The sequence below is a fragment of the Zalophus californianus genome, chromosome 3, assembly GCF_009762305.2.
Source record: "Zalophus californianus isolate mZalCal1 chromosome 3, mZalCal1.pri.v2, whole genome shotgun sequence".
NCBI classification, from domain to species: Eukaryota; Metazoa; Chordata; class Mammalia; order Carnivora; family Otariidae; genus Zalophus; species Zalophus californianus.
The window spans coordinates 3,988,096-4,000,913 of NC_045597.1; the positions used below are offsets into that span (position 1 = coordinate 3,988,096).

General features: G+C 39.0%; 1 protein-coding gene across 1 annotated transcript in view; it reads right to left on the reverse strand.

Annotated features, from left to right (window-relative positions):
• MYO16 (myosin XVI) overlaps nt 1–12,818 on the reverse strand; it is a 475,554-nt gene that overhangs the window by 296,449 nt on the left and 166,287 nt on the right. The window contains exons 11-12 of the mRNA XM_027590435.2: nt 10,250–10,360; nt 1,615–1,680 (exon numbers count right to left, since the gene is read on the reverse strand). Coding sequence (XP_027446236.2) covers nt 1,615–1,680; nt 10,250–10,360 — 177 coding nt within the window. The remainder of the gene's footprint in view (nt 1–1,614; nt 1,681–10,249; nt 10,361–12,818) is intronic.

Below are 12,818 nucleotides of genomic sequence, written 5' to 3' on the forward strand. Positions count from 1 at the left end.
GTCCTGGGATCGAACCCCACATTGGGCTCCCTGCTCAGCAGGGAGCCTGCTTCTCCCTCTCCCTCTGCCTCTCCCCTCTGCCCATGCTCTCTCTTGCTATCTCTCTCTCTCAAATAAATAAAATTAAAAAAAAAAAAGATGCAGAAACTGTGTTTAAAGCAAAATTAAAAGCCCCAAATACTTATTTATACAAGGCAGAAAATTGACAACATAGCTATATAACTTAAATAACTATCAAATGAAACTCCAAGAACTTAGAAAGAAGGAGATGATAAAAAGAAAAAGCAGAAATCCACTGTATAGAGAATAAATTTACAGCAGAAAAAAAAATTAAGTCAGGCAATGTTTTTCTTGGAAAAGATTAATACAATCAAGAAATTCCTAGCAAATTGATTTTAAAATGTCAGAGAAGGCACACATGATCAACATTGGGAACAAAAAGAAATCACTCGAAACTCTACAAACATTAAAAAAATAAACAGGACTCATGAATAATTACATGCCCCAGACTTTGGAAGATTAAATATAATGAACAGAATCCTTGTAAAACAAAATTATTTAAGAACTGACATAAAAAGAAATAAAAATCGAACAGTGCATATGTCTATTTGATCATCACAGATCAGGTTAAACTCCTCTGATAAAACTCCTGAGAGGACTGCAGGTGACTGCTCTTGCCTTGTCCATCACGGGACCACACATTCAGGTTGCCCAAGGCTAAGGCTGGGATCCGCCTGAGTGGAGTGAGAACAGTGGGCAAGGTGCAGCAGTTTTAAAGCAACAGGGAAAGTCAATTTGGTAAGTAGGGCGGAGGTTGGGGTAGTGAGTGGGCACTCTATTTTGCAGGTGGGGTTTCTACAAGAATTTTTCACTGATCCCTTGGGAGCTTAAAGAAGGTGTTCTCTCTCCCTTCCCCTCCTTCTCTCCTTCTCCCTCTTCTCCTCCAACCTCTCTCCTACCACCTCCCTCTCCAACATCTAGGAGCATGTCCCTGCTTCAGAAACACGTGTCCACTCCCCTTGGCTCTTTGTCATGCTCCTGCTCCAGATATGGGATTCTGCTTTCACTGGAACCAGCCTTGTGCTTACAAAAAAATAGAGAGCTTGCACGATGATATTCTTGATCTATTACTACTCGAAAATCATGCTGTGTTTTCAGTTGCCTGCAATAATTTTCCAAAAGCAATTTCTCTTTTAATTTTGAGAGTCTCATAATTAAAAGTGGAAGGTCATTTGGGAAAATGTACAAAATTCAACATTATCCTTTCTTATTAACATCATAGAACTTTTTTGAAAGACGTCATGATGTTGAGATAAGGACTGTAAACCAACTGGTCTTGGATTAGGTAAAAGTATGGAAAGTAGAGTAATATATTATTTAATTTTAGAAGTCTGTCTATTGACTACAATTGTAGGAAAATGACACATTCTAAGTGCAAAGGAATCTTTTGAGAAGATAACGTTCTTTTCCATTTTTGTCTCAGAACAAATGAAAGTCATTATTATGCAAATTTTGATTTAGACTTCTCTGAGACATTTGACTTTACTTATTGTTTTGGGGTTTCTTCTTAATCAATCATTTGATGCAAATAGGTATTTTAAATTTTATACTCACCATGGTGGAATAAATTGGAAGCTCCTTGAATGGGTTAACAAGCAAGAGGATGTCTCCAATAAAAGTCTGTTAAAAGAAAAGGATATAAATAGTTGGTGGACTATATAAATAGAACACTTAAAATTAAAAATGATATAATTTTAACATCATTGTATAAAATATAGAAAATAAATAAAAGCCATACATTAACATTTTGTGAACTGTTTTGAAAGTTTGTATATAAAGAAATAGGAAAGCCAAACTCAAATAAAATAAAACCAATAGGCTTGTTCCATTAAACACATAACAGATGAAATGACTGCCTTCTAAGAACTGCTTTTCTTAAAGGGTTTTTTTTGAGAATTAGACTGAATAAAAAAATAAAAATTCAAACACAGGGCAAAATATACTGGAGGAAATAAATGTGGTAATGAGTTCTATGCTGCTACAGAATAAGAATAAAATGCACAACTGAAAAACGAATAAAGCACAGAAAGCAAATAAAAATACTTTTGTAATAAACAAAGGACAAGTTATGAGATGTAAAGGCACAAAAAACAGATAGAATAAATACAAGTCAAATAATAAAATGATAGATTTAAACACCCCCAAAACCAGTAATTACATCAAATGCAAAGCTACTAAATACTCTAACCCTAAAGGACAAAGATTATGAACTAGATTAAAGTACTCTGTATAGATTAAGAAAATTTGGAAATAAAAAGATAAAACAAGATACACTTGAAAACAATGGTAACAGGGAAATGTGGTTTAGCCACACTCAGTTCACACAAACAAAATAAATAAATAAATAAAACTGATGAAAAGGGACATTTCACAGTGATAAAATGTTAAATCAGGAAGATACAGCATTTAAAATTTCAGTGAGACTAAAATCTAGCACAACATATATGAAGCAAAAACAGCTGTAAGGAGAAAAATGAATTCACAATGACAGTGGGGACTTTAAATAATTTTTTTCTTAGTAACTCATGAAATAAGCAGGTAAAATTTCGAAATAAATAATTACCAAGTGATTAGTTGACTTATATACAACACTGTTACCAAACAATTGCAGAATATACATTCTTTGAGATTGAACAAAGGTCAGTTTCATTATATTTAAAGGACTTGAATCACATAGAGTATGTACTCTGATCATGGTAGCATTAAGACAGAAATTAATAATGGATATCTAGAAAATCACCAAATGTTTGGGAATTAAACAGTGCATCTGCAAATAACCTATGAACCAAAAAAGGAGCCACAATGCAAATCAGAAAATATTTTGATTCTAACATAATTTGTGAGACGCAACCAAAGGTATACTTAGTATGGAAATTATTGCCCGATATGCTATTTATAAAAAAGAAGAAAGGTTGGTAATTATGATCTAAGTATACTTTTCAAGGAGCTCATCAAATTACATAAAGATAAAAAGAAATATAATCATTATAACAGCAGAAATTAATGGAATAGAAAACAAAAGTCAAAAGGTGGTCTTTTGAACAGTGTAATAAAATGGTGAGTACCCTAACAAGATTGAGAAAACAAGAGAAAATACATAAACTACCAGTGTCCTAAATATGACATTACTACAGACAATATAGACTTGAAAACAGATGAAGAGATATTCGGAATCACATTTTAGCCACTATGGATATTTAGAAAATGTGGACAACAACCATCATCTTCCCAAAACTAACACAGTAAGATATAGAACATCTGACTAGTTTTTTTCTGTGAAAGAAATTTGAATCTATGTCTAAAAACCTTTCCACAAAGAAAATTTAAACTTCACTGCTGCATTCTTCCCAACATTGATGAACAAAATAAGCAAATTCCTACTGTTCCAGAAAATAACAGAAGAGGAACACCATTTCATTTTAGGAGGCCTGCATAAACTTGGTATTACAAACCTAAGTAGTATATTGAAAGAAAGGAAGGTTACAGGCTGTTCTCTTTCATAGTGTACATGCAAAAATCCTGAGCAAAATACTGACTAATTAAACCAAGTAATACATTCAACAGATAATCTGTTTCAACTAAATAGGATTTGTTCAAGTAAGGTTGGCTTCATATTAGGAAATCCACTCTTGTAATTTATAATACTAAAAAAGTAAAGAACAAAAGCCATATGATCATCTCAATAAATGTCAAAAAACATTTCATAGCATTCAGTGCCTACTCTTGATTAAAAATAAGAACTTCGAAAGCTATTAATATAATGTTATTATATTAATCTAATAAATTTAATCTAATAAATTTTCTAATTATTATCTAATAATTAGAAATTAATCTAATAAAATTTAACCATACCAATGGAAGAGCTACTGAAAACAACTTGCTTAATGATAAAACATCGAAAGCTTTTCCCTGAGATCCAAAATGAGACAGGGATGCTTATCTTAGGTTATTGTCACCTCCCATTACCTTTTTATTAAGAGTGTCATCCCGTGAAATAAAACAAGAAAAAAAAAAGTAAGGAAGCTATCAAGATTTAAAAGAGAAAAATAAAAGTCATTATCTACATACTATATGGCAGTTTATGCAGAAAATCCAAAAAAAACTCCATATAAATCAATATTTACATATGCACTTATAGCAAGTTTGGCAGATAAAACATGAATTTCCCAATGAAATTATATGTCTGTATTTATAATACACATAAAGGAAATGAAATTTGCTTGTTATTTTCAGTCAGAAAATAACATTTATTATAGCATCGCAGTTTGAAAAAGGCCTAGAAACAGATCTAATACAAACGGTCAAGACTTCTGCATCAAAAATTTAAAAATGTTCCAGAGAAAGTAAACATGGTCAAAGGAGGGATATTAACCTTCCATGATATGTAGAAGACTTCTATATATCAAGATGTATTATACTGCTATAGTGATTAAGATATCTCAGTCCTGGCTTAGGCACAATGGATCCATACAACAAAAGGTGGATTCTAGAGACAGACCACTCCCCAGGGTCATCCGGTCACCACAAAGGCGCCACTGCAATGCAGCAGGGGAACCCACATGGAGAAACATTAGTCTGGACTCTCCTCTTATACCACTGTGAAATCACTTCCACCCTAGTAATACACCTTAAATGTTCAAGTTAAAACAACCAAACTGAAATAAGAAAATATAAGAAAATGTCCCAAGCCAAATTTTCTTAAGTGGGACGCAAAAAACACTAAATGCAAAGAACTTTGTAAAAACTGCAAGCTTCTATTCATCTACAGACCTACTATAAGGCGAAAATGCAAGCCACAAACTGGGAGAAAAGGCTTACGCATATGTAGATCTAACGAAGAAAGAATATCCTGAATATATAAAAATCCCTACGTATCAAGAAGAAAAGTAAAAAAAAAAAAAACCCATTTATTTTTAAATGTCAGTATAACTGAACGGGTGCCTCCTGAGATGAGATGGTCAAGTGAGCCACACACACATACTGGTCACCATCGTCAGTCAGCAGGAAGACGTGAGCTAAAACCACAATGGGGTACCACAACCACCGGAATGGCTAGCATCTGTGAAAACTACTAACACAACACCCAACACTGCTTATGCTGAGTGTTGCTGAGGGTGCAGAAACCAAGGTCTGTGGCGGGAGTGTAACCGCTCTGAGAAAGTGTTTGGCTATATCTACTCAGGCTGAAGGTACCTGTGGATGCCGGCATTCCAGGGCTCAGGTCACCACCCGCAAAAACAGCCCCACGGAAACACTTGTGTACACATGTTGCCAAAAAAGGCCCAAGATGGTTTATAACAGTATCACCCAAATAATTCACATAACTGTAACAGCATAAGTCAATAACCAAAGAGTGGAGACAACTCAAGTGTTCCTCCAATGGAGAGTAAATAAATAAATGAGGATATATTCACACAGCAGATGATTTTAGAAGAGTAAAAGTGGGTAGCTGTTGCTGAAAGCAGCAGGATAGACGGTTATCAGAAATAAAACAACGAATGACAGCAGGCAGATGCAGAAGAGAACACACTGGGTGAGTCCTTTTATATAAAGTACAGAAAAAAATACCAAACGAATCCATAGCTATATATGCCAAAATCTTTTGTGATGATTAGGGTAAACTGAGGAAGAGGCTTCTTAATATTTCATTTCTTTACGAAGTTGCTGGTTACCTGGGCATGTTCACCAAATGAAAATTCATGAAACCATACACCCATGAGTGGTGCATGACTCTCTTTATATATTGTGATTCAAGATAACACTGACTTCAAAGAAGGACTGGCCAAGATTCTACAGCCAAATATAGGAGAAAAGAAAAGTAAAATGACTGAACCAAACGGGGACTTTTGTAGTGAAGTATCTGAAAATTACTCAGAAAAATGAAGGAAAAAAGTAGACTGAGGGACAAGGGAGAAATCTGCTAAGGAAGGAAAAATGAGGAGTTTTAAATAAAATCAAAATACTTCTAAATTGCACTTTTCTATTGCAATATAATTTATATTTTGATCTACTTATTGAAGGAATTTGAGACTGTCTTTGCAAATGTATTTTGTGATAAACAAACAAAAAATAGTCTAGAAAAATGTGATCTGAGTGTTAACAATAGACTCCTAATGTATGAGTTTATATAGGTTTATTCCATATTCTCAAGAGGCTGCTTTGACGAAAAGTAACATTGTAAATGTTTTGCAGAGAGAGAATTTTTTTTAAATTTAGAAACCTACACATTTCCTTTACTCATCTTTCTAAAATATCACTGTTTTATTTTTTAATAGCTCACCCCTGTTAAGTGCTCACAAGGGTCTACGAGGTTCAGTGGAATGACAGGGAATGACATGGCAGGTATTGCATATGGCGGGGGCAGCTTCAGATTCCAGGCTAGGGGGCAGTGTCAGCTGGGGGAAAATGCATCTGTCCTCATAATTTCAAATATCCTCCAAGTGAGAGAGACTTCAGCTTCTGACACAAGCTTGTCAACTTTAGCCTCTTGAGCTGCTCTTACAAAGAAGACCCACTACATCCCACTGGGTCACCTGGAGAGGAATGTTCAGTTAATATTTTATTAATAATATATAATAATAATATATTATATTATATATAATATATATAATATGATAATAATATCATATTAATAATATTAATATTCAGTTCAGGTGAGCCAGGCTGCCTACCTGGCTAACTAGATGTAACAGGAGCCTGTGTTTATTTGGGAGGTTCCTTTCGTCACGAGTCTCAAGTCCTACCAGTTGTGTTTGTAAAGAGAATATTACCCCCATGTTTATCTGCCATCCATAAAGAAATCTGATTGCATATTCTATTTCTACTGTTCCGGTTGACAGTAATTATTCAGAAGAAGAAATGCCTTTATTCTCTGCATTATTTAGCAAGCAAACATCTCATCTCTTACGATTCATTTTGTTTGACAGTTTGGGCACATCCTACTGCTACGGGCTCTGGGGAACATCCACAATCTGATATCCAAATGAAATGCTATATACACTTAGTTAAAAGGGCAAGTTATGTTTGCTCCTGGGTTTTGGCACCAAAAGGAAAAAGAAAAGAAGAAAAGAAAAGAAAAGAAAGACGGGAAGGGAAGGGAGGGGAGGGGAAGGGAGGGGAGGGGAAGGGAGGGGAGGGGAAGGGAGGGGAAGGGAGGGGAGGGTAGGGGAGGGGAGGGAAAGGGAGGGGAGGGGAGGGGAAGGGAAGGGAAGGGAGGGAAGGGAAGGGAAGGGAAGGGAGGGGAGGGGAGGGGAAGGGAAGGGAAGGGGAGGGGAGGGAGGGGAGGGGAAGGGAAGGGAGGGGAGGGGAGGGGAGGGGAGGGGAAGGGAAGGGAAGGGAGGGGAGGGGAGGGGAAGGGAAGGGAAGGGAGGGGAGGGGAGGGGAGGGGAGGGGAAGGGAAGGGAGGGGAGGGGAGGGGAGGGGAAGGGAGGGGAGGGGAGGGGAGGGGAAGGGAGGGGAGGGGAAGGGAGGGGAGGGGAGGGGAGGGGAAGGGAGGGGAAGGGAGGGGAGGGGAAGGGAGGGGAGGGGAAGGGAGGCAAAAAAGAAAAGAGGCAACTTACAGACTGTTTTGAAAGATCATCTTATATAACCAGTCAGATTACAGCAAGAAGAGATGAAAATACTGGTTAGACAATTAATTCAGCAGATATGTGTTATGTTGGCCCTGATGGATTGGTGACAGTAGTGGAGGTCCATTCTGTGTCTATTTTGAAAGGAAGGCTGAGATTTGCAGCAAAATCAAATGCGGGACACTGAAGAAAGACCAGTCTCAACGCTCCCACCGGGCACTTCAGCCTGAAACTGGGAGCAGAGCAAGAGGCGAAGGGAGGGGCCCGTAGGGAGAGTGGGTCTGGAGGCGAGCTGACCAACTCTGAACACAACATCCACTGAAACCAGGGTTCTTTTATTCGTGAGAAGGAATACTTCTACTTCCAATTCATCGTGGACGGACACTTTTGTAAAATGTAGTAAAAGTGAATTCCTGTAAACATGGCATTGAAAAAGACAAAGGCATACAAAATGCAAGTCTGGATTCTTATTAGATTCAACAGAAGGAAATGAAACCATCAACTTGTCTTAAGAGGTTCTAAATGCTTACTCTCAGGGCAGAACAGTAAGAAAAAGTTCATACTTCCAATGGTCCACAGGATACACTCTAAGAATCACTTGTTATTATTTAATCAATAATGTTTAAATGGCTTGTCAATCCATTAAAGGCGAGTTCAAATAACATAACTTAGCGTACTCATCACAAAATGGATCCCAGACAATTTAGCTCTTCAATATTTCAGGCATGGAAAAGAGGAAGATCGTGTCTCACACAGCGGCAAATTTATATTTGATGTGAGCTTTAGCAAAGCATGATCCAGAAAGAGAAGAGAAACCCAGCGGGCAGAAAACATCTAAGAAGATGGCCCAGCGCGGGGAGGAGCTGGAGCCATGACTCTGATAAACAGATAGGAAGTACTCGTCACTTGAGATTGGAAAGTGCTTGACCAGGCCTCACAGTGAGCAAACCCAGCCTGACCCCTTTGTCACTGAGCCAGGGTCTAGCATAGCAACTGGACACTCGTCAAATCACCAGTGAAACAGATCATCACAAGCGGTGAGAAGAAAGATCCATCATGACTTCCTCAGAAAGACTGAAGAACTTCCGAGTGAGAGTTTACAAAGCTAAGTGTTTATTCCACGGGGCAGAAAGAGAAGCTCAGGGGGAAGACAAACAGCCTACGGAAAATCCTGACACAGACAGGAGGGCAATCGCCGGTGGCTGAGAGCATCAACTAGTATCTAGGGCCCGGACGGTGAGTGAAGACTGCTCATCCTCCCATGAGAAGGGACAAGCCACAGAGACGTTTTAAGATGGGAGTGTCAAGATCACATCTGTTCGTGTCAAGAATGACTCTAGCTCCTGGTGAGATCAGATTGAACGGGAACAAGGTTTCCTCTGCATGGTTAGGAGGCCGTTGAGAAGAGATGCAGCAGCCTTGATGAGGACAGTGACCACCACGGTGGAGGGCAGATGAAGTGGATGTTTGGGAGACAGAGGCATTCGAGAAGCGTGAAGGAAAAAAGAAATGCAACACAATTCAAGGAATGGTCTTCTGGTAATATAACCAAGAAGGCGGGAAGGAGGCAGAAGAGGTAGGGCAGAAGGATGAGCAGCACGCTGGAAAGGCGGGACCATGAATAAAACTCACACACAAATAACAGGGCCGCCCCAGGGAGCGAAGTTAATCAGCTCGCACCACCTTACGCCAATAACTCAATCCCATTCATTTTGATAGAAACATTTAATTTTAAGTGTATTTACAGTGGCAGGCAATTTATCCAAGCATCAAGACGCTGCACTGAATTTTCATAGGCTAATCAGCACCTGACGATTTATTACTCAGAAGGAAATCTTAGACTTTGCATCTACATGAAAATTAATCAATTTCTCAGTAGACTAGGGAAAAAAGAGGGTTATCAAAAAGGGACAGCACATATGGGCATAACCAGCTCTCTCTACAGACATTCTGACTGAATTGCTTTGAGTTAGAATATCACAAAATCAAGGAGAGGGAGACAGACAGACAGAGACAGGGACTGAGATGACATGGTTGTCTAAATCGTTCTGCACACTGGGTGAAATAACACATATAAACTGGAGCAGAACCACAGCAAATTAATTCTCTGTGCTGTTTGTCATCTGAGTCATATATTCCTACCCTGTTATCAGAGATTGGTGTGTACATTATTTACTTTACAAAGCATTTCCTGATAACTTAAAGGGAGAGCAGTTTCTCTTTTCATGCAGATAGAGAGGACATTCTCCAAGCGGAGTCCACTTTCCCTCTTTAGCTTCCTTTTCCAGATCTAGCCGGCTAAGTACAGGAAACAAACAGCATTTTTAGAAGTGACGTGCAGATCCTGCTGTTTCTAGCAAGATCTTCTTCCACAGCAAACTCGACGTCAGGAAAGTTGTCAACCCATACAGTATTAACCTTCACTTAACAACTCTGAAATTTGGATCTCTGCTGACCTTGCCTTAGAACTGAATCAGAATGAACCTGAACTCCGAGAAATCGACCTTACGCTATCTGCAAGACCAGAAACAACAAGCCCCCTCCTTGTGATATCTGCAGCCCGGAGGGGAAAATCGGCAGCAAGACAAAGCAGCCCACAAGGCAGGTTCAAGGGCACTTACATATATCTGATTGTTCCCAAAGCGCTTCTGAATTTCATAAAGCAGGCTGCCGTCATTCAGCTCACTGAGCGTCGCCAGGTCATCACTGGGAGCGGGAGGCATCAGCTTGACCTGGGGGAAAAATGGAGTAAGATCAATTCTAATTGCTTCCCAATCAACTTTCTCCACAGTCGGATGTGCCATTTCCAATTACATGTCAAAAGTTTAAAGACCACGTGAGTTTGAAACCATTATTAAAAGATGAAATGGTTCACTTAGAAGGAACAAAAAAGACAACAGCCACGGAGAAATGTATTCCGATGAGAATTTCTGTCCTACGTCTGTGGGCGCACTCACACGCACTAACACAAGCACCCCAGGGCTACCTTCCGTCCTGCAAAGGCATCAGTCTGCCAAAATCATGTCAGCACGTGGACTTTCCTAGTCCCCACTTAAAATGTAGACAGCTCTGAGCTGTTCTGCGTCCTCTACGACCAGCAGCTGAAAAGCTCACATATCTGCAGTGTTTCCAAAGCTAAAGCAAAACTTCTCCTACTACTGTTGTTGGCATGGTGAAGGAACCAGTGTGCCTGGAATTTAGTTTCCGCATACATGTAGGAGGAGGCCAGATTTTGAAAGAAGACTCTAGAATTTTGGCTTGGGATCTTTTATTCTTTTCTGCATAACTCCTACAATGAAAGTAGCTGTGAGATTAAGATAATGCTGTCATAATGATAAACATGCTTCCCTATTCAACTTAATAGAAAATGACAGAGTTAAAAAACTGGGAAATATTTCAAATAAAAAAGATGAACTTGGATGATTTAATTAGACGGAAATCTATCATTCGCAAAGTTAGGAATGGACCATGTTTAATTTTACATACACAAGGTACGTTGTGCAAAACAGATGCTTGATCTACGAGAACAGCTTTGGTTTTCTTTTGTCAAACACAGAGGAGCCAAAGACCAGGAATATTCTTATCAAAGCCTCTGCGAGTTCATTGGTGCCCATAGTGAATTTTTAATAACAGCAAGTTTATTTGCGCCATTTGTATTCGTGTTTGTATTCTATATTTGCATTTGCCTTTTGTATTTATATTTGCATTACATATCTTAACATCGTATGTATCACTGTTGAAGAATCTGAACTTAAATATTACTGTTTATCAGCTAAATGCTTATGGCATTGACAAATACTACGCATTAAAAAAAATCATAAATGTAGGATGATCTCTCTGATATGAGCGACTGGTTCGCAAAATGCAATCTTTCTCAGGAGTTCATAAATTCGAGTCAGTGCTTTCCCAGGCTGCTTGTAATCCTAATGTATTCATAATGGAAACTCAAATTCTTTCCTGGGAATCGTTACGTGGTCAGAAGAGTGGCTTGTTATGTCTTCCAGTTAGAAGGGTATCACACAGTGAGCTCTGGTATGAGAAATACCACCATTTATGTAAGTGGCAAACACCATATTCCAAAAGGAAGTTGTTTATGTATTAAAAGTTGATTTGTAAAATACTCCAGACTTCATGAAGGTCAAGAACCAGCCTCTCCTCGCCCCAAACCATGCACACACTCAGCCAACACTCCACAGTCCATAATCTTTGCTTTTGCAGCATTTAAAAGAAATAGGCCTCAAAATACCCTTCAGAATTAACCTGTAAAGAGCATATTACAGTCTCATTAAAATTAGTCAATTAATTAATTTTAATTAGTTAGAGGCATAGCTGGAAGACTTTGATACTGTCAGAAATATTTACTTAAATAGTCAAGAGTAGAATCCAAAAGCTGGTACTTGTGGCTAATAAAAATTGAAGTCATAATGCCCCTCCTCTCCTGATATTCTTCTGGGTTGTCAAAATCAATTCTGGGATTGTGTGATATCTATTTTTGTTTTTTTGTTTTTTTTTTCACATTAAACACTTAGTTGTACTTTGAAGAGTCTCGTAGGCCCGAAATGCTGCCGGGGAAGTGACCAACAGTCTGCTTGACCCAGGCAGCATTCCACTCTGCGTTTTTCATCGGTCGCGCTGATTTGGGTAAAAATCTTACACACTGAACTGAGTTTCCCCACCTTAAAAATGCCGGAAACTGAAGCATATGTAAGGCATCGATTACTTTTGTGCTCATGGGGATGAATGCGTTTAAATCTCAGTGGCAGATCTTCCCGGCTGGGGGACCCTGAACCTTTTTCTTCCCTAAGTCACTTTCATTGTCTTTCATAATACGGAAGATGATGGTGTGTCCCTCACAGGAGGCTGTGGAAGGATGAGTTTGCGTGGAGGCCCAGCAAGGTGTCTGGTCCGCAGGTAAGTGTGTAGTAACAGGGTGCATCGTTATCTAGTGAGACGTCTGGGGAGGGCCGTGAGCACCACAGGTAAACTTTCTGCCAACTTCCCTGAGGGTTGCCTTTGGAGGAAGCGGGCGGGGTGGGGGCAAATCTGCAGAGGGCTCTGGGCCAATCTCTGCGGCTCTCAGCAGAGACCCTCAGCTTTCACGTGCTCTAAAAACTGGAATTCTCTTTCACTTATCGTTTTGGGAAAGGATCTGCTGTGAAATAATAATTTTGAAAAGTTTGAAACTCGTGG